Source organism: Perca fluviatilis, chromosome 5 (assembly GCF_010015445.1).
Source record: "Perca fluviatilis chromosome 5, GENO_Pfluv_1.0, whole genome shotgun sequence".
Lineage (NCBI taxonomy): Eukaryota > Metazoa > Chordata > Actinopteri > Perciformes > Percidae > Perca > Perca fluviatilis.
In genome coordinates this window covers 18,612,430-18,635,443 of record NC_053116.1, presented here as the reverse complement: position 1 = coordinate 18,635,443, position 23,014 = coordinate 18,612,430, and the positions used below count along the sequence as shown (strand labels likewise).

Genomic DNA, 23,014 nt, shown 5'->3' with positions numbered 1-23,014 from the left:
TTCATCAAGAAAAATCAGCAGATTGACTAATTGTTGGTTGCAGCCTTAAACAAGGCTTTTTGTTGGCATGACCACAGCATCATTTTGTTTATAGTCCAGGTCAGGGTTTGACAGAAGTGATCTTTCTTTTTTCCTCTTTTTTTTCCCAGCAGCACTGCTCTATTATTGTACACTATGAGGAAGACTCAAGACACACATTTATTACATTCCATTTATTCTGCAAATACCATCTGTAAAAATTATACATCAAGCTAAGTATGGAACTCAGGTAAAGGTTCACAGTTCTTCTACAGTCAAATTTAATTTATTTTGTAGGAAAGTTCCATAAAAACAAACGTACGTACATGAGTGACGTAAAGAAGCACTTCATGCTACAACACACACCAGATTCCATATACAGTAGTCCACTATATTATGTCACTTTAAAACACAACAGGGTGCTTGCCCTCTTTGGATGACAGATTCCAGACGTTTTAACCTAAACTGGACAATTTAATGTCCTATTTAACCAAATATGTACAGATAAGAAATGAAAAGTGAGTACAAAGATGTCTGACAAAGACATGATCAAATGAACATCAGTGCTGTGCTTCACACAAGACACTATGAACAGCCTAGCTAGCACATTTGAAGTAAGCTGCAAGTGAGAAGTCAAAGTGTACGAGTGCAAGTTGGTGGGAAAAAGAGTATGAAGATGACACAATGGAAAAAGAAGGGGAATTTAAATGTACTTTAAGGCAAGCACCCTGCAGCAAAGCTGTGCAGCATTTCGTACCCCAAAACAAACTATGCACAGGCTGTCAACACCCCGTCGCTCCTCATCTGAGGGTTGATTTGGTCGATAACTTTCCAAAAACCCAACCCCTCCCCCCACAACAAACATCTGCTGAGGTCCCATCGCACTTTTCCTCCAAATGTTTTTATTTTTTTTTCTCCCATCACAGCAGGCAGGTGGAACAAACACGGCAGAAAAACCGCCATCAGCCCAGCCCCTCCCTCCCTCCCTCCCTCCACCACCACATCAACTCCTGCACTTCAGTCTCTACCGGAACTTCCTTCTGAAGGGAAAATGGCGGACAGGAGGATAGGAGGATGGATAGGAAGGGGGCGGGGTTAGTGTTTGTGAAGGAGAGAGAGAGGAATTGGTGAGGATGGTTTCATGGTCCATTTCCATCCAGTGATCCTGTTACAACCGCATCTGCCGTCTCTCCCTCAGACTACCGACACAAAGACCACCTGCGTTGTGAACTCCATCCTCGTACAAAAGGCCTCTTTAATCGGTTCCTGTGGTAATTACAACCAAAAAAAAAAAAGAAATTAAAAATGTGTCATCCTGACATGCTCCAAAGAAAAACGGCTATAAATGTTCTTCATGATTACACAATGTACTGGTGGAGACAGGCACCACTTCTGTCTGTCACAGCGGGCCTCATTACTCTGTGTGTTTTCACGTTTCACCTCCTAGACAATTACACGTTATGGTTATGATTCGTCTCTATTTGTCACCATTTAACAGTCATATTTTATTTTATCGACATTCAGATGATTAATCGAATAGTTGAGCAAAAGCAAATTAATCTGCAACTATTCTGATAATTGATTAATTGTTTCGGTCAAATGTTTTCTGGTTCCAGCTTCTCAAATGTGACTATTTGCTGCTTTTCTTTGTCACATGACAGTAAATTGAATAAATTGAGGTTAGTCAGAATAGCACGGCACATTGAAGAAATCACCCTGGGATTACGAATTTCGCTTTTTTTCTTCATTTTTACAGTCAGATAAAATCGAGAAAATAATGCCAGATTAATCATTGTTGGTTACAATGTGTCCCTGTATGGTCAATCTTATGAGGACTTTATTACTGTATGTATCACACTAAAGACTACTCAGACATGAAGACTACCTTTGGTAGGATTCACAGTCTCGTCAGCGTTGGCCTCCTCTGCTTCTGTGGCGACACCACACACCGACTGCTCCATTTTCTCCTCCGTCCCTCCTCCTGGCTGTGGCTCCATTGGGGAGGATCCCGTTGTTCGTGGCTCTGCTGCTGCTTCTGGTGCAACTGGTCTTGGTTCTGTCTCATGAGCAGCAGCAGTTTGTTCCAAATGGGGCAAAGGTGCCTTGGTGGAGAACCAATATCGCACCAAGTCCGCTGTTAAACCGCTAGCCTCAGCCAGTTCCTGCAACTGTGCAAGAATAAACAGCATGAGCACACAGCTCCACGTTAAAGGATCACGTACTTTAAAGACCTCATTAAAGCAAATCTATTTGCAACTTTTTCTGAACAGCAGCCGCTGTGAACACGAGGGACAATTACAGGATGATGGTAAATGGTAAAAAAAATAAAACGGCATTACAATAGCAAAATTAGAGAATGGGGAAAAACCTGGAGTGCAAAAATTGGAGAAAATCACTCACTCATGAAAATCAATCAGATAAAAAAAAGATGTCAATTGATTTACTGAGCATGCTGCTGCCAATGATACAATATGGAAGTGAAAGTCAATGTCTTTCTATCAGTCATTTGCATGTAAGCACCAAAATATCTTGTGTGTGTAACTCATGATATAACTGAACTGGTTTTGAAGCAGCTAGGAATGTGCATCTCTCAAAGCCTGAATAAAGTACATTGTCAACAAGAGCTTTCTGGAGCGACTGGTTTCCTTGGATAGGAGTACATTTTCTCCTACGTAGCTTAAGTGAAAAGGTGTTGAGACTCAAAAATATCCTGTCATATCTTTTATCATAGCAGCAAAGATGTATTGTCTGCTTCACAGGTTTCAGTTGTTCAGACCCATTGAACTGCTCAAAAAAAAAAAATAAATAAAATAAAATAAGCGTAAACACCATTTATTGTTGTCAATACCTGCGACTCCTCCAGGCTGCCGTGGACGTCGCGGTGGGCCTGGAGAATCTGTGCGTTCGCCTCATTGAGTTCCTCTTCCAGAGCCATGCTCTGGTAAGCTTCCAGCCACTTCAGCTGGCCGTTCTTCTGCACGTAACGGCAGTCCCCAAACCAGCGCACTACCTCAGGTCTGGGCAGTCCAGTGGCTGAGATCAGTTCATCATACTGAGTAGCGCTGGGCCACTGGGTACGGGCGTAGACTTGTTTGAGCAATCGCAGCTGCTCCGCTGTCTTCTTACCTCGAATGGCTGAGGGTTTGGGGGAGGGGGATGGTTTGGGTGTTGGGGTGGAGGGTTGGGATGGTTTGGGGGTGGAGGATGGAGTTGGGCCTGGGGAGGATGCAGTTGTGTTGCTGGACTGAAGCGGGCTATCCAACCCTTCGCCCTCTGCTTTGCCATTGGCCTCAGTCACCTTGAGCATCTTCAGATTGATTTTAATAGGGTTGACTTTCAGTTCTCCTGTACCGTCCTCCTTCTGTCTCTCCTCCCCATCAACTTCCATCTCCTCTCTCATCGCCCGCTCCGCCTCCTCTTTCTTTTTCTCAGCTGCCACTCTCTTCCTCCTGTCAGCGAACCAGCCATGGATCTCCCTTCTGGTCATCTTGGTCTCAGCTCGCAGTCTGTCCACTTCCTCCCCTGCTGGGTCAGGGTCCTGGCCAAAACTGGCCTCTAGAGCCTTTACCTAAACAGAATATAGGAATGGACAAGGTCAAAAACCTGGAAGAACTGAGTTAAACTAAATAGATTACATAATTCACTGATTGGTCGATCAACAAGACAATTAACCGGCAACGATGTTTGATTATTTATTTTAGGCCATTATCATTTACAAAATGCCAACAATTCTCAGGTTCCAGCTTCTTCAATGTGATGACTTGCTGCTTTTTCTTCACCACGACATTTGAAGATTGGCATGTTTCATTAATTTCAGGCCTTTTTAATAGAAAAAACTTTTTAACATCAATACAGCAGAATCAAAGACATGTTTTTCATCCAACTCGACTGGACTGTGATACTAGTTGCGGCTAATTTAGCCTCGGGGCTGATAGCCTCAAACAGAGTTCCAGAGCGTGCTACAGAGGTCTGGAAACCTCACTTCTCTCCATTTTTTTCATTTTCAAAACGTGTAGTCTTCAGCCCCAACCATCGCTGGGTTAATAAAATTTTGTGCAGCTTAAAATGCAATAATACCCCCCCCCCCCACCCGCCCCCCAGCCCTAGAACTGAGCACTCACATGGTAGAACATGTCAACCTGAACAGCCTACTCAGCATTTTATGCCCATAGTCTATTACACAGTAAGGGCAGCGTCTCACCTGATGAGGCTCTCTCTCCTTGTAGCGAATAGCTGTGAAGTCAGGAGAAGGAGGTCTGGGGAGTCGGCGGGAAGGTGTGGTGGGAGAGGTGGGAGTCTGTGATGCCGTTGGGCTCAGGGGTGCAGAGTTGTGCTGGGGTGTTTTTGCACCAGAGTTGCAGCTACTTTCAGTCAGATCAACAGGGTTGGCACTGCCAGCGTTGCCGCTCCCTGGCGTACTTGAAGCGCTCCCTGCTCCCGCTCCAGTGCCAGACTTATTCTGTCCGCCTGTGCTGGAGCGGGTCCCTTTGAGGTTGCGAAAGTGGTAACGCCGGTCACTGAACCACTTGCGGACCTCTCGTACTGTGAGCCCAGTCAGAGCAATGAGGCGGTCCACCTCCTCCTGGTCGGGAAACTGGCTGACCTGGAAACTGTCCTTCAGAGTGTTGAGCTGCCCCTGAGACTTCTTGCCCTTGTAAAAGCTGGGGTCCAGGAACGCGTTAACAGGTGTCTGGGAGCCAAGTGTACTGCTTAAAGGGGCTGCAGGAGAGGGGGAAGAAGACTTTGAGGCAGGGGAAGACGCCTCCTCCATTTTGATGGCGGGAGAGTTACTGGTGGCGGTGTCAACATCATCTGCACTTGTGCTAGTTGTGTTGTTTTTGTTGCTGCTACCGTTGGTATCTTTGCTCTTATGTCCATCACTGCCTGTTTTGTTATTAGATCGGTTGTCTGTGGTGTTTTTGCTTCCTGTGGTTACTTTGTTGTCACTCTTCACACTGCTGGTGTTGTTGGCTTTGCTGATATTTAAGTTCTTAGCATTGACATGGCTGGTGATATTACTATTGCTCTTGTTATTGCAGTCTGCATTAGCACTATTGTGTTTACCATTAACACTGCTAACCTTAGCATCACTAAGATTGCTGCCTCCTAGACTAAGGTTGATGACACTAGCTTGACTGCTAGTAATAATACTGCTAGTTCCTCCTCTTCCACTCCGACTACTACTACTACTGCTAATGATGTTGCTCCCAGTGCTGCTGCTGCTGCCCACCGTCCCCACCACCATGCTGATGCCTTTGTCTGCCACTAGGGCGGCAGCAGGTCGGGCCTGCATCATGGGGCGGGCTGCTGCCTGGGGCTTAGGTGTGACAGCCAGGGCCACGGGTGCACTGCTAACCTGGATACCATTTGCCATTACAGGCTGCGTGACGATTACCCCTCCTTGGCTGACAAGAGAGCCCTGCAGAATGTGAGGGATCCCAGTAGCCCCCAGTGAGGCAGGCAGGACTGTGATTGTGTGTTGGGCTGGGCTATGGTTACTCTGGCTCTGGTTGTGCGAGCTGGAAGGTGCAGTCTGGATGATGGTGTTGAACATCTTTCTCCTGGCCTCCTCGATCTCCTCAGGAGACCAGCTGATGCCTTGTTTTAGTCTCTGGGCTGTGAACCAGATCTTGATCTGCTCTTCAGGGAACTTTGTGACCACAGTCAGGTAGCAGAGCTCTGCCTTTGTGGGGTACGGGAACTTACTGAAGGAGGTCTTCAGGAAGGAAGAGGAGTCCATGGAGGCACTGTAGGTAGGGATGCTGCTCAAAGGAATCATCACCTGCGAGGGTAAAATGCAGAAACGACAGTAGGAGAGTATTATGTTATCTGATCACGTATTAACTTCATAACATTTGGACAAAAAAAGAAATCAAAAAAATCAAAACAAATTACCTTGGGGAGATTTTTGGAGGTTGAATATGAAGCAGCGGAAATATTTGAGTAGGCTGTGATTGGTGCAGATTGATGAAGGCTTCTGCTTTGAACCACTGAGACCACCTATAGAGAACAGATTTAAAAGGAATCAGAGTAAAATAATCTTAATTAACTAATCTAATAAGTCAAATCTAAACAGACTTTTCCAAAACAGCCAAACTAAGAGCCAGAATAAACCACCACCTACCTGTGTGATGGGAGTCTTGAGCACTGGTAATGCTCCAGAGCCGTTGACTATCTGGATTCCTGAGGGCAGAGTGACCTTGGTTGTTCCATTGTGGACAATTGTGGGAACATGTGTGACTGTCACTGCAGTAGGCTCTTTTCTTTCAGTTTCTCTGGACGCAGAGATAGAGTGCGAGTCTGAGGAAGGATCGTCGGAGACTGGGTGAGACACCACTATCCGCTTAGACTCCGATTTGCCCTTCAGCATCCTCATAATCGGGGTCTTAGTGATGGAGATCTCGCTATCCTTCCCTGTCTCTGCCCCAGTCACCAGATTCTGCTCCACTACTACTCTCCTGTCCCTCTTCCTCAGCTGCAGAGTTGTGTTCAATGTGCTGGGGTGAACCCTGGCATTATGCAGGGCCAGCCCTTCAAACTTGGGCGCTGAAAACCCACAGCTCACGCAAAAGAAGCTGGGGTCCGCACGGAAGTCTGGGTGCCCAGAGTACACGTGATCCAAGAACAAGTTAAGGTCATGCGTTTCAAAGTTACAAGGCTTACAGGTGTATGTGCCAGCACCATCTTTGACAGTGTCCCCCAGCTCTGGTTTGGAAGACTCTCCTGGGTCGAGCGGGCTATGTCTGCCCCCTCCAGAAATCCTGGAGTGACGGAGAAGAACCAGAGAGTCCTGTTCAACCTCATCTGCTGGGCGTATGATCTTGCTGGGAATCATACAAGGAGTGGTAGACTTCCTCTTGCTGGCCATTATATGACGACAGGGTGGGGAGGGTTGGTCAAATGGCTGAAAAGTGGGGTGCAAGTGAGAATATGGGTCGTTATAGACCAGGCATGGGGGAAGGAGGACAGCAGGACTTGTCCATAGGTCCCTTGTAGTTCCCACCGCAATTTTAAAAAGGGAAAACCTGGAAATGAGAGAGGTAACACATTTTAGTTCAAGGCATAGTTTGGTTTGTGACATAAAACGTTAAATTTCAAGTACAAATGAGCGAAAAGAAGGGGGAGGGAGGAGAAGAAATAAGATGGCATATCTTCTCTCAGCTGGAATAAAATCATGCACGGATGGATGTTTCCAGGTAAAATATCAACAGCACAGGTAATAATGAGACCTTGTGAAAAGATTCAGCTGAAGCCTTTAAAATCTGGTGTCGCTCGTAAATCTTTCATTTGAAAAGATTCAAGTCTTCTCCGTAATTCCCCTGTCCCATGAAACTCAAGGCTATCTCTTTTATGAGGGCATTCAAACAAGCTCAGTCTGCTTCTTCACTAAAGGTTTTTTTGGGAGAGCTCCTGTCCTACCCCCTTCGTTTCCCCTCCCCCACACTACTCTGTCTCACTTCCCCTCTTTCAGACACACCCCCACAGAGAGCACATTCTGTATTTTCTTTTTAATCCAGAGCCTCTGTAGCTTCACTGAACACCTTTATAAAGATTGGCACAGAAATACTCACTTGTGAATGTGTTTCTTAAGATAGTCTACTTGACATTTGTGCAAGTGGGTGGTTCTGATGTTCAGACAGATGTTCTTTGGAAAGATGGCGTTCTCACCCAACACTAGCACAGACCGTACAGATGGAGACGCACAGACCTGCATAAGAATGGGAATCTTCAATTTTTTTTTTTTTTTTTTAAAACATCACCCCATAGATCCTTTGTCTCCATACAAAATGGTGAAGCTTCCTGTGGAGGACTTGTCCCCTCCCTCTGACAGAGCGGTAGTGATGCAGTATTGGAGGACAGCTCTAGGGCAATAACTCTCCCAATCACTTTGCACCGACATGACACCTCACGCACAGAGCAGCAAAAGCTCACAAAAGTTCAACGGCTCAAAAAAGTTCAACAGGAAAACCCTAAAACCTCTCCAGCCCCTCCCTATGCAAAGATACTTGACTAACAAATCCAAACCAAATGCAGCTTTTCTGGTAGGCAGCCCAAATCAAAAATAATCTTGCCCTTCCGTTGCACAAACAAGAGCAGTCATCATGTAAATGATAAAAATTTGTCTGGGACTAGTTTCAGACCAAGCATTACCTCAATGTGCACAACGCTGCTGCTGCAGCACCATCTCACCACCAAGTGAGCAGCATACTCCAAGTCAGTGTCATCATACAATGAACAAACCTCTAATCAAATATAACTTGTTCAATGGCAAATGCTCTCTCTTTCTCTTGTACCTATAAACATACACACACACACAGCCTTGTTTTGCAACATAAAGGTCATGGTACATTTACTCAAAGCCCAGTTAAGGGTACAGGACCGGGGTATGACAGATGCCCTTTCACACACTAACTGAGTGAAGGTATACAGAGTTCACTTGCTGGCATTAAAAAGCCTACAACCTCAGTTCCAGTCAATGTAAAACTTTTAGTAACTTTATGTGCAGTTTATTTACAGTCTTCATATCCGACTAACTTGTCGGAATGTTCCCATCAACCAATGATGAGATATATTTGATCAAGCCGGTGTTGAAAACTTATTTGAACTCCCATCAAATTGTTATCTTTGCCTGTTTTGTCACCACTGAGAGACTCTATGGATCTGAGTGTGAGGGGTTAACAGGCAAATGAAGTTTGCTACTGTGGAGGGAACGTGATGCCCCTTGTTTCCCCGTGCACCCCCCCCAGAGAGAGTAACTGCCCTCAGCTTGGGCTGCACCCCTCCTATTCCCCTGCCATTCAGTTCTGCATCAGGGGGCACCGCTCTGCCAAGGCAGGCTGGTCACATGACCAACACAAAGGCTTATGGGTGGGCAGTCTCAGCCATCCATCACGTGGTTCTGTTGGGTGTGGGTGGGCAATCGAGAGGAGAGGGAGAGCGAACGGGACGAGGACAGTGGGGGATGGGCAGCGGGTTTGGGGTAAGGAGGCAAGGAAAGGAGGGGTGTTAACTGTCGTGGAGGAAGCACTGAGGTGTTTCAGTGAGGAATTTTCCTCCCTGATACCCCCCCTCTAACTAGCCAACACCACACCGCCCTGCTGTCCCCCGCTCGTCAACGCCCCCTTCTTGCTCCAAACTACGGTACAATCACACAGTCCTTCCCTCCTCCCTGCCTCCCTCCTCGCTGCACTGCAAAGCCTGGAATGTTCCAACCCGAGCTCTTCAGCCAGTGGACATAACCTGAAGTTCAGCTTCAGAGTCTGTGCACACACATGCATTTAAGGGTTAGTCGAACTAAAACAAATACTGTCGCAAAGTATAAAAGAATGTGCACCTATCGACAGCCAGTAAGATTGAAAGAGTGTTACAATGGCGACAAAGTTTGCATCACAAACTGATGGCATGCGAGAAAATTCGACAGGCCTCACACAGGTGAGGACTGAAACAATGCACAATGCAAGCTGAGCTTCTATCGGTGAGTCGAAATGGGCAGCTCATGTCTCAGCAATGCCGGGCTCAGACGAGTACTGTTGACTCACTGGTATGAGCGCATCAGCCAGTAACTCCTATTTGGAATGCTGCACATACGTTGACTGACCATGTAGTGATGGTGGGTTTGTGTCTGTTATATGTGTCAGCATTTGCACGTGTGGGTTTCCTGTGAGATTGAGAGTGGAGAGAAGGAAGGTGGGGTGGGCGGGGGAGCATGAGTACATGCGTTTGTGTGTGTGTGTGTGTATGTGGCGTGCGGGGGTGGCTGCCTGCATGCCTGTGTGTGAGACTTGTTTACTGAGGTAGCGAGGCTGCCATTTTTCCTGTGTGTGAGAGTCAGAGACCTCCCAGTGACACAAAAAGACAATGTTTGATCCTCCTGGTTCATAACCTGTATTATTTACGTCATTGGCTTAGCACAGCATGATTTCCTTTCATTCTCTGGCCTGACTCTTGTCTAGGCCGGGGCCGAGTACAGGCCAATAATAGCGCTCTCACACACTAGAAATCCTACAGCTTGGCCGCATAGCATAGCTGCATGCTAACTAAACTACTCCTCTCCTCACCTTGCTGAGAATACAGGTGTAACGTTGATATCTACATGTGTAACAAATGCTCTCTGGGTGTACAACACAGGCAGCCTTTTCCCTGTTTGCTCCATTTCTTGCTTCCAGACTCGTCTTTTTTCCTCCCTCTTCCCCTGTCTCTTCACCCTCACTTCCCCTCCCTCTCCAACCGGCTCTACACCCTCTGCTTCCCTCCCTCTGTTCCTTCTTCTCCTCCCTCTCCATGCAAGTTTGGCCCAGGGAGACAGGTCGGCAGCGCCACTGGTGTGTTACTGTCCCCATGGCAACCACCTCCTACCCCATCCCCCCCCCACCTTTCTACAGCTCATTTTTCTAACACACACACACACACACACACACACACACACACACACACACACACACACACACACACACACACACACACACACACACACACACACACACACACACACACACACACACACACACACACACACACACACACACACACACACACACACACTCCTATGCCACCTAGTCCCTGGCTCAAGCGGGGCTTGTTTGTTCCACACACCCCTGTGCGTGGTATTTGGAGAGTCCCTGCCCTGCTCCTATTTCAGTGCCTCTCTCATGCGGTGTTGATGTCTCCCAGCTAGGTGTGGTCGTCGTCGCCAAGGCATGCTATTGGCCGGGGTTGATGCCGTCTCTTCCTGTTACTGGGGTGGCACTAGCTCAGTCCGTGGGGACTTGGCTTGGGGGTCGCCGGTTCAAGTCCTCGCACAGGCCAACTACGGAGTGTGGACTGGTAGCTGGAGAGGTGCCAGTTTGCCTGCAGAGGTGCTCTTGAGCAAGGCATGGAATCCCCAATTGCTTGGGGTGCCATCCTGTGAGGCTGCATCCTCGCTCTGACATCTCTCCATGCATGATGCATGTGTATAGGTCCTGCTTGTTTGTGCATGTGAATATATAACAGAGTGTAGCCTATACCTTCTTCTTCTCAGTCCCCGTCCAGACATCCTCCTGGGCTACTGCCATTGCTCACTATGGCTGTTGTGTTTGGCCTACAGGGCTTCTGTATTCACTGTAGGCAACGCATGCATGGATACATAAACAGAGCTGAAAATCTGGCAGATGCTATCTCTTTCAGAGAGGACTGAGGAACCACCTCTATCTCCAAGAGTATTCAAGCTAATCATCAAGTCTGCACCAAAAACCCTTCGCCTTTACAAGTCACTGTTCCAAAACACAAACCCGTTGCTTTTTTCTTCTCTGTACCAAAACCGAGATCCTACTGAATTTACTCCCACCTACCTCATGTCAATCAACTCCAGGGTTTCACTCACTCATGCATCTGACATACACGGCTCACTCACCACTTATTAAACGCTTACATGTTTTGTGCGTCTGAACTTCTTCCCACTACCATTTCAGTCTTTATACAATACTGGCAACAATAAGGAAACCTCAATGACCGTGTTCCTACAGTGTCATTCCATCTGCTCCTGAGTCCCACTTGGGCTGCTCTCAGGTCAGGGAGCGGATGGCTGCGTGGGTTGCAAACGGCTGCATTACTGTGGCCACTGCCAGTGCATGAGTTAAAACTGGGTTGCTGAGAGGGGAGGGAGAGAAAAATGGCGGAGCACCCTGCTTCTGTGCTGTCCAACCTAAAATGGCTGACATCACAAGCTGTTAACCAGCCAAGCAGAGCAAGAGGCTGCTACTGCTGCTGACCCAAACGCGCTCGTTCTGGATGTGTGAGTGGATCTCACTGCTCCCCCCAAGATTATGAAAAGGCTCTTGAGTAGCAGCGGGCTCTGTTTTTTTGTGGTCATATACTTGATAGAGATCTGGAAGTAAATGATCAATACATGGGTCAACACAGACAGGAGATGAAACTCACAGATTAAAAGTCATTACTGTAAGACTGACACACAAAGAATTGCTCAGTTTCATTAAGTGGTCATTAGAGGTTTATAAGGGGAAATTGAAAGGGAAAAAAAGATGCTCAAGATGTGTAATGAACAACAGTGGAAGGCCAAAATATAATTTCAGTAAGTGTTGTACTGATTAATCATTTGATAGGAAGCTGCACAGCCTGAGTCAGCTGCAAACCTAAAACTGAGGGAAAGAAAGGAGAAAGAGGCAGTGGGGGGTGAGTGAGACTATTCAATGAGATGCACTGCCATTAAGCTCAAGCATCACCCCAGCAACACTATGAAATACAGCAATGGGGGAAATAATAAACTATTGTAGGCCCTACTGAATGATTAGTCCTGATATCCTACAAAAACTAGCCAAATTGACTGTTGTTTTTATTATCAACAATAGTAGGAAAAGTGGCCCATTAACAGTGGAAGGTGTACCACCATGGGTGATAAATAGATAGGGTGGATTAAGCTGCTTGTCTATGCTTGGGACTCACGTGGACATCAGACACAAACTAGCTGTCTGGGAAAGCTTTGCTCTAATCCCTGGAGTCACATACTCATGACAACACTGACATGATAAATAACAAAAGGTACACTCACTGACTGTTAGGCAACATGGACTAAAGCCTTAACTTGCTTATAGTTTATGAAACGTGACAGCTTTGATTTCAAACGAGCCTGTGAATACAAACCTTTTTATCTTAATTAAAAATATAGACCCAATAACATATATGATCGACGGTAAACCATCGTAAATCACAAAAATAGTCATAACTGATATGAGGTCAAAGTGATTTCTAACTTCTTCATTCATAGCACAGACAGAAGAAATTGTGGAATTTTAACAGGTCATACTTTAATATAACGCGTCAGCATAATTGCCTCCGATATAAAAACAATGTTTCTAAAGAAAATGTGAGTGAATAGCGGTATTTTGTGAAAAAAAAGCTCGTAAACACAAAGTGGCTGGACTGTAATGTTAGTCCCCTGAGCGCAGCAGCGTCAAACATTTCCGAAAATGATGCGTGTTCATCTTCCGCTCAAGTTAGGCGGAGTGAGCCCCAACTTAATGGGCTTGTCTGCATTGTAGGTTTTAAACATTGTAACCAATTCAGAGTGGAGGAAAAGGCAAGCCCCCAGCCCAAGAAACTACTCTCTCTCCCCCCGTTGGCTGTCGCCATTTTAAGCAGGCGACATGCAGCTGGCCAGCACTGCTGAGCAAAAGCGCAGCCCGCAAAGGTAAGGCTTCACAATAGCTCGCACAAGTTTGGGAAAGGTGAAACACTGTGTATCATAAAATCACACTCACCTCGCTTTGTCGGAGCTCAGTGCAGCGCAGGCTTTAAAAAGTTTACAATAATATGGGCTCAGTGGAGGCAGAAACTGACGGGAGGCTTGGGCTTCACTGATGGCAACTTATAGGTGTAAGCCCCCTCTGTCCATAGGCTGGTGATAAACGTGACACTGGAGCCAGACCGGTCCCCACAACGGCAGCCTTTTTTTGCGCTTGTTTATTTCTCAGTGTTAAAGCAGGCAGTGAGGGGAGGAAAATACGACGGACGTACAGAGGGAAGAGATGGACACGTGACGCAGACGTCACTGACGGTGGAGGTGGCGTGAGAGCTAAAGCTCCGCTGTGCAGAGAGCAGAAGTGAGTCAGACATCTCGTCCTGATTTTGACCCAACAATAGCCTACATGGGGGCCGTGGTCAAGTTTTAGAAAGGGACAAGCCTCACCTGTCCCTGTTAAAGGTGATGTTACAGCAACTCATACCTGTCCCCCTCCAGGTGACATCTCTTAAAGAGATAGCAGCCTACAAACATGTCAAACGACACCCCTCGGCTACTCTATTGTATATCTAAAGAAAGCTCATAAACCTACAAAATAGTATAGGCTATATATGACTGGTGGGTATGTAATGGGCCTTGCTGCTGTGCCTCCAAGTTCCAGTCAAGAAATATAGATGGCTGCTTTATTATATTTTGCTCAGACACAGAAAAAGAAACTGTAGGCTACTCATATAGGCCTACTGGATTACTAACCGATTTCAGTTTTTTTTGTATGTCAGCTTCTCTATTTCAGGCCTATTTACATGAAAAACAAATGTATCTTGAAAAATGGAAAATAAAGTCAAGAAATAAAGGTGCCAGAACCAGATTTTGACACAGGCCCCCTCTATAAATAGGGCCACAAGAGTGTGTAATAATGCAGTTGCCTGCTTTGCTCGGTAATACAGCCTTACAGAGACAGAGAGATATTTATTTTGCTCATATAGCAGTAGAAAATATGTATTACTGTTACTTGATTTAATAGTTTGAAACAGTATTGTGAAATCTGCTGAAGTTAATGTAAAAGTACTTAACAAACTAACACCTGAGTTACAGCTCTCACAACAAAATTGTTCTTTATTACAAGAGTTGCTGGAGTTGTGACCTCTTCAGAATGTTTGTCAGTGTCCATGCAAATAGGCTAGCTGAAGTTATGCCAGAAATCCCCAAGTTCTCTGCCTACAGTAAATATAGCCCACCTTAAAATCCCACCCAAGTCAGTGATGCTCTCAAAATGGATCATGATGAAACAAAGAAGAGCACAATATTTAAAACAAAAAGTCCCTAAATGAAAGTAGGCTAACACATTAGAATCAACTGTGGGCCTTTACAAAAAGGATATGAGCACATGTGGTTACTTCCCACTGCTTCTCATATGAATTTTAACATCACAAAAGATAAAGCGTTCCACTAAATAATTACAGCAGAGTATTGCAAACACATCATATAAAACTATTATTGATTTTCCATTAAGCTTTGTTTAATATGCAGGCATGCAATTAGACTCAAAAGATGATGACACATCCCCATCCCATACTTAGTGGGTCAATTTTAAGACTCAAAAAGAAACTAAAATACACTTGTGTACCTCATATGTAGGGGGTTAAGCATTCCAGCATTATTATATGACAACAAAATACAGATAGCCTATGTGTGAGAAATGTATTAAAATATCATCAGAATCCATTCTGAAGTGAAAGAATACTAACATTGTATTGCCTTTCGTAACAAGGAACAAAAACTTTGTAAGCTTTCTCTCCTTCCATCAAATCAGATTGCTTGTGGCTAAGTTGGTTCAGTGGGTAGAGCAGGCGCACATATGCTGAGAGGCTCATGCCTCGATGCAGAGGTCCAGGGTTCGAGTCTGACCTATGACAATTTCCTTTATGTCCTCCCCCTCTCTCTCTCCTCTTTCTCACCTAGCTGTCCTATCCATTAAATGTGGAAAAGCCCCCCAAAATTCTGATCATTCAAAAGTTAATCATAATATCATCTGTCCAACTGGTGTCATGACTGGGGCCACCACACAGTGAACCATTATTGGTTCATTATTGGCCAAATCACTCAATTTACACCAGTTTATCAGTTGTGGTTATCTCAAATCAGAGTGTTGATCCAGGAGAGAGGAGAGCTAGATAAGACATTCATTAACTGGAGTGAAGCTAGCGTTCATAAAGGGAGCCCTCTGCTGGACAATGGAGAGAATGACAAAGAAAAGTAAGCAAACATCCACTGTTTGTTTTGACAAACGCATTGGACAGTCATTTCAGTCATTTTTTTAAAGACATAAATGCTAAAATGGTCCCAGCTTCTCAAATGTAAGAACTTTCTGTTTTTCTTTGTCTTATTTGATTATAAAAAAAAATCTTTTTTGATTTTCTGTTAGTCTACGTGTGTTGGTCTCTGTGATATACGTAAATGCATGTGTGTGTGTGTGTGTGTACGTATTACGTAATATGTTTAGATACACTTTTTTAATATACATATCTATATCTGTATATATGTTTATATTTACCTTGTTCAGCTTTGTTGTCCTTGATTTTAGTTTTATGTTTATTTTTGTGTATGCAGGCTGCATTGAGAGCTCACACTTCACACTTACTTTACCTTTAGAGCTGATTATGATTCTGACATCTCTGGGTTTTGCTGTTGAAAAAAACAAGACGACGCAACCAAAAATAGATTAATCAAGAAAATAATAATGAGAATCATCATTAGTTGCAGCCTTAATATAATGTGATGTTTGTGGAAATGCTTTGTGCCTTATGAGTTGTATATCTGTACAGGGGTGTCGGACTGGGGGATTGAGTACCCAGGGCCCTAATGTGAGGAGGGCCCAAAAATATGCTAGAATGAATAGCTGTGGATGTGGGGAGGGGCCCATAGAAAATGCCTTTCTACAGGGCCCAGAATTTTGTGCTACGCCCCTGTGTATCAAGAAATGGGCTATTTCTTGCTATAACAAGGCATTGCATTTTTTAAAATGTGGCTTACGGTAAAAAAAACACTATAATATCATACTAATAATAATACATTTTATTTATATAGCGCTTTACATGGTACTCAAAGACACTTTACAGTAAAACCAGCATAGTACATTAACAGATAATGGCAATACAACCAACACATAAAACAAGCATACACTATACACGTGTTTTTTTATATTACTTTTTTGTGAAAACTATTTTCTTTCATTTTAACTTACATACTGAATTATTATACTTTATAAAACCGGCATTTACAGGACTGAACTTGATTACGGTGGAAATTGAAAGCGTTTACAGATCTTGACCACTGGGGGTCGCTGTAGATTTTAAGCACTTTTCTGGCACTAGCGGCGCAGAAACGTCGCACTCTCTCATTGGCTGTTGGTGGCAGGGGTCAAACAGTATTGCGCATGCTTAGATGGCCTTTTTTCGGTTAGACGTTGGAAACTGTCAGATCAGCGGAGCGTGTATCCCCTTAATACCTTCTAATATTTCACAGTACTTTCTTCCCCTAGTCTGTCATCAGATTGGAAGTGTCATCAGATCTGGATTATAACTTTTCGACGTCTGTAGTCGAAGGAAACAGCGAAGAATGACGAGCAATTTAAAGCGGAAAGAAGAAAGTCAACTGCAGAATGGTGATGTAAAACAGCCCACATGGAGCAAAGCCTTCAACAGTACCGCTGTTTGGGAGGAGAAGGTCAGTCAGTTGTCCTTCTAAAATGTAGCGCAGCCGTGATATTGTCGCTGTTAATTGCCCCAAAGTTCTTAATGTACATAATTTGGTGTCCGTTGTTCATAAAAAACTGCTATCCCGGAGCTAGCTAGCTGCCATGCTACGGATTAATGTGGCTTTGTTCAAAATAAAACTACGAAGTCGACGACATATAACTTAAATTATGCTGTGTTTTATGACTTCATTTGAATTCACGGGATCAAGTCAATAAAATGCCTATTCCATTTTCCATTGTTTTCTCTCACACTTAAGTAGTTTGCATCTAGGGATCGAGTCAAGGGTTGCAACTATATAATTTAATTACTTACGAATCTGTGTTTTCTAACCAGTTGATTAGCTAACTGTTGAAGTTGTAGCTAATCTCGAAGGTTTTCATTCAAGTCGCTATCACTGAAGGAGGTAACAACATGTTGATTGAGCCTATGCCCTACTGATGAACGTATTGCAATAGTTATATATTTGCAGTATTACGACTGGGTGTCTGGCGTGACATCCGGAAGAAGAAGAAAAAAAGCTGTATTCCAGTTTTTCTCCATTGTATACACACAACAAATGGAACTATGCACGCGATTCTGAAAACTTTAAGCTCATGAATCAACAACAAGACTCCAGACCATAGAAATACAGTATATTCTTTCCACTTCTATATGCTTCAGACTGCTGAACTCTCAGCACAATTCAATTGTTTTCACTCAAATAGAAATTCTAAATCAACCAGGACTGAAATCTTAAGGATTGCAACAAGTCTGTAAAATGTAAAAAAAAAAAAAAATAGTGACAAATCCTCACATTTGAGAGGCTCGCTGGCTGGAACCAGTGAATACATAACATTTTTCTTTGAAATATTACTGAAATGAATTATTGATTATCAAAATTGGTTTCAGTACATCAGTTGATTGGCTGATCGACACATTTATTAATGGTCACTTTTGCAAGTCTGTTTCCCCATCAGAGTGTTTCTCCCACCAGTCACCTCAGCAGCACCTAACTATAACCCTAAGTTAACCTAAACAAAGCCCTAACCCACACCACAGAGGTCAGTGCCACAGGCGACACTTATCGAAGGAGAAACAAAACTGGCGATCCATCTCGCTGTTTTAGTCAAAACAACATTAGATCATGCATTTCTGTTATGAACAGTTTGTCTGTTGTCGTTTTTCTGGCGAAGGAACTAGAGCTGGACAAACCCTGACTGGCATTAATTTTTTTTTCAATCAAGTTATTTTTTATTTAAATCAAGTTTCTGTATTTTCTCTCACAGGACGAGTTTTTAGATGTGATTTACTGGATTCGGCAAATTATTGCAGTAATCCTTGGTGTGATATGGGGTGTCGCACCGTTGAAAGGATTCCTGGGAATAGCCATGTAAGTATTCTGTGCAGCCTGTCTCAACCTTTTATCTTTTACTGAGCCTAGAGGTCTCTTCATATCTGATTGAACCATTGAAAAGACTAAAAAGTAAAAATGTTCCCATACAATTAAAGTGGATCCATTTAATTTCAATGCATTTTCCATGTGTTTGCCTTCTTAGATTCTGCATCATCAATGCTGGGGTCCTGTATGTATACTTCAGCAGCTTTCAGCAGATTGATGAGGAAGAGTATGGTGGCACGTGGGAACTCACCAAAGAAGGCTTCATGACATCCTTTGCTCTGTTTCTGGTGGGGATGCTAATATATATTAGCATTATTATATTATATTATATATATATATATATATATATATATATATATTTAATAATATACGTTTTGCAAAGTATGGCATAGTTAGTTCAGCTTTCCTTAGAAAAAGAGGTTCAAAAATTGGTCCAAATTGTTTCTGTATTCTCAGAGTGGACAGACAAGTACACTATAACGGTTGATTCATTTTGGATGTCAGATTCAGTTGAATAGCATTTGAGCACCACTGGTCAGCTGGAGATGGTTTACAAACTGCATTGGAAGCTCATGCTTACTTCAGTTTTAAATTAAACTAAAAGACTTGATGTGTAGTCTATATATTTTCTTCTTAAACAGGATTATGATGTTTGAGTTAGATGTAAGACAATTTCAAATCCAGGGTTCTACACTGTGTTGACTTTAACAGTAACATTATGTTTTCGGGTTGTCCGTCCGTCCCATTCTCTTGAACGTAATATCTCAGGAAGCCTTGAAGGAATATCTTAAAAATTGGAATAAACGTGGCCGGGTTAGCTCAGTTGGTAGAGCAGGCGCACATACTGTATAGAGGATTAATCCTCGACGCAGCAGCCGCGGGGATTGAATCTGACCTCCGGCCCTTTGCTGCATGTCATTCCCCTTCTCTCTCCCTTTTCATGTCTTCATCTGTCCTGTGGAATTAAAGGCCTAAAATGCCCAAAACGATAAGCTTAACAAAAAAACAATTGGAATAAACGTCCACTTTGTCTCAAGGAGGAAATGATTAGATTTTGGTGGTCAAAGGTTAAAGGTCCCATGACATGGTGCTCTTTGGATGCTTTTACATAGACCTTAGTGGTCCCCTAATACTATATCTCTTTCCCGAAATTCAGCCTTGGTGCAGAATTACAGTCACTAGAGCCAGTCCCACAATGAGCTTTCCTCAGACTGTGCCATTTCTGTGTCTGTAGCTATTGAGGAGGAGAGAGGGGGGGGCAAGGTGGAGGGTGGGGGTGTGGCCTTGACCAACTGCAACTTTTCTCGTTTGAAAGCCATGATGTCTCTCTCTCATGGGTTGGCCAAATTCTCTGGGCGGGCAAAGCAGAGAAAGGGGAGGTAACCTCGCTCGTTATGACCTCATAACAAGCAAGATTCCAGAACAGCTCATCTGAGATTTCATTTTCTCAAAGGCAGAGCAGGATACCCAGGGCTCGGTTTACACCTATCGCCATTTCAAGCCAATTGGGGACCATAGACAGGCTGGGGGAACTCATATTAATGTTAAAAAAACCTCATAAAGTAAACTTTTCATGCCATGGGACCTTTAAGGTCAATGTGACCTCACGAAATGTGTTTTTGGCCATAATCCAAGAATTCATACACTAATTATGACATTTCACACACATGTCTAATTTTAATCCAAAAGGTCAAAGGTCAACTTTACTGTGACATCATAATGTTTTGCAAAAACACTTTTCTGGCCATTGCTCGACAACATAACTCAGGAACAGAAGGGGTGATGTGGCATTATAAATTGGTAACACTAATCTTGGGTGCCTGCCTTGAAACAATGGTGATAGTGTAGATATTCTGTGCTGCCGGGTCAAAGACGTGTGTGAAGCATCCATATTTCGCCAAAAAATACACTTCCACCCTTTTTTTTTAAATTAAATTGCTTTAAAGTCTTTGCCACATATATGAGTCTGCACATACAGGGATGTGAACTGCAACTTGGCTGAAGCATATATGATTTAATCATTGGTGTCTAATCGCTTTATTTTTCTTCACCAGGTGGTGTGGATAATCTTTTACACAGCTCTACATTTTGACTGAGAGGAATCCAGAGGACACTAAATACGAACATTTCTGTTGAAGTAAATTGTCAAGACTGAGGAACTCCATGGCTTGAGGGGTGTCAACACTCCTACATACAGTGTGACGTTTCAGTGTGCAGTGCATCATGGGAATCCTAGTTTGATTAACAAGATCCTGCAATACCACCGTGATGAACATGTTCAAATAATGTACATCTCTCTAATTTGGGGGTTCCTTTTTAAGGCACTCTTCATTACACCTCCCAAATAATTAAATTTCCTTCCTCACTACATCGTCATCATCTCTGACAAAACACTAACGAATAGTTCAGCTGAGATTGGTTGCAGTTCTATTTATGATGGAAGAGTAACTTGATGTAAATCAGCATATGGATTCTTTAGTATTTGTTGGTCTACAGGCCCTTTCTTTTGTTTTAGAAGAGTGACATGAATGCAGATTTTAGATTGTAAAGATAATATAGTCATCCAAGTTTATTGCTCACTTAAGTAACAGGAAGTGGGTAATAAAAACAAGGTGAGGTCGTATGGTTATGAGGGTTCAATCAGTCCATAAATATGAAGTGTTACCTTTTTTAAATTTAGGGACAAAACGCACCATATTGGATGTATACAACTACCAGTAAAGGATTTTTCATGTGTCTTCACTGGTAAATCCCCCCTCTGAAAGTTCTCTCCAACATTGACCTTTTTAAGATAATAATCTGGACAGGGTAAATTTAGCAAAATTAGTAAAATAATTAGTTGAAAGTACCATGGCAGTAAAGCACAGTATAGGATCCCATTTCGGTCATGTGTATGTGGTTTCAATGGTGGGAGTCATCTGTTTTCGAAACATTAAGAGGTGACTCTGAGCTTCCATGTTTTTTAGTTTTTTTGCTTACTGGATATAAACAGCCTTTTTGAATAAAATCTGTCAATTGTTATTTCTTCTAAAGGGTCTGGTGTCCAACAATTGTGAAAGGCCACAGCCAACCACAGTTGAAATGTCATTCGTGCTAATTTTAACATCAAAAACAAATGCTGGTTGGTAAGATACACATATCAGCTGATATCCAATCCCGATGACCGTATCTGCCAGCTGTTACTTCAACCAAGAACTAATAACCATCTTTAATTATCTGTCCATCCAAATAATTTCCTCAAAGCAAAGAGGGAGGCAACGTGCATGCCGTTTTCAGATGCAAATGTTCACAGATTTAAGCTAAAAACTGGTCTGTGCACTGCCATGACTTGCTGTTTGTGTATCTTGATGTCATTTATTAATGGCATTAGTTAGGAGGGTAGAAATAATGTTAATGTATTATTTTCTTTTCACATGTAGCTTCCAGATCAAAGTCTTACCTGTTTTAAAATTAATTTAAACGTGTGTTTATTCTGTACAATGTCCCTTTTGTCAAATCCACCTTGTATTATGCAGATTTATTTGTACTTATGTTATATCTTGTTTGATGTAACATATTTCTCAGTATTTTATAGTGAAGAACTTTTAAAAACAGTTCTTGCAAAGTTATTGTAATGATACTGTTATATTAGATATGCAGCTGGTGTTTGAAAGGATTGTATTTTCTGATCAAATCTTTTGGGAATCATTAAACATGGGCTTTATTTGGCCTCCATTTTCAAAGATATGGTATGTGTTTATTATTGAAATGTAGAAGATCTTTTAGTTTTTGTCAGATGATTAAGCCAGTGGTTGTTGAAAGATTCGCTTGTGCCTTCACCTTGGACTCCATGCTGATGTTACTAAGATACAGATTTTCCTTTTATTGAAATGCATTGTACTAAAATGAGCTTTTAGCTATCTCTATCTTTGCTATCTCCATAATATATGGAAACCCATTTCTGCCAGCAAAAACAAAGCAGATGGTAGAAGTGACAAAATAAAAATACTCATGGTAAGTCAAAATAATATAAAAGTGGAATAAGTATTGAGAGTAAAAGTAGCAATACCATACAATGAAAATAAAAGTTGAAGAGCTGCATTTGTAATTTGACTTACGCAAAAGTACAGAAGAATTATCAGCAACATGTACTTGAAGTATCACAAGTAAAAGTATTTGCCTGCAGAATTCCCCTGGCAAGAGTTTGATCATTACGACTCAGGTATTACTGTGTAAACAGCATTTTAAAGTTGTAGCCAGTTGAGCTAATTTGAGCTACTTCATTTACTTTTGGTTGCATCATATTTTGAAAGCTGACTATATGATCTGTATGTAAAACACTAAAGTAACTACTACTATCTGTTGGATACATGTGTTGAAGTAAAAAGTACAATAGGTCTCTCATAAATGCAGTGGAGAAGAAGTATAATGTAAAATGGAAGTACAAGTACTTCAAAATGATAGCCTACTTAACCCTTGTGCATCCCTTTTCAAAAGATGCTCTGATGTCCTAAGAGGACAAAAAATGTCTGTATCATAAACTCCCATGAAATTATATATTAATATTATTTTCCACTTTCACTGTGTTAAATCTTTTAACCAACTTCCATCCTGAACTACCAACTATTCATTAATTTCCCGAAT

General features: G+C 42.9%; 2 protein-coding genes across 2 annotated transcripts; one reads left to right on the top strand and one right to left on the bottom strand.

Annotated features, from left to right (window-relative positions):
- Positions 1–1,115: 1,115 nt before the first annotated feature.
- On the bottom strand, positions 1,116–13,607 carry zhx3 (zinc fingers and homeoboxes 3). Its single transcript, XM_039799497.1, has 7 exons — positions 13,275–13,607; positions 6,143–7,043; positions 5,914–6,018; positions 4,220–5,800; positions 2,867–3,586; positions 1,904–2,186; positions 1,116–1,284 (listed from the first exon to the last, which is right to left on the bottom strand). Exons 2-7 carry the CDS (start codon positions 6,884–6,886, stop codon positions 1,274–1,276), a joined length of 3,444 nt encoding a protein of 1,147 aa, XP_039655431.1. The 5' UTR covers positions 6,887–7,043; positions 13,275–13,607; the 3' UTR covers positions 1,116–1,273.
- Positions 13,608–16,681: 3,074 nt separating this feature from the next.
- On the top strand, positions 16,682–22,115 carry rab5if (RAB5 interacting factor). Its single transcript, XM_039799496.1, has 4 exons — positions 16,682–16,981; positions 18,279–18,382; positions 18,549–18,678; positions 20,446–22,115. Exons 1-4 carry the CDS (start codon positions 16,874–16,876, stop codon positions 20,485–20,487), a joined length of 384 nt encoding a protein of 127 aa, XP_039655430.1. The 5' UTR covers positions 16,682–16,873; the 3' UTR covers positions 20,488–22,115.
- Positions 22,116–23,014: the final 899 nt, after the last annotated feature.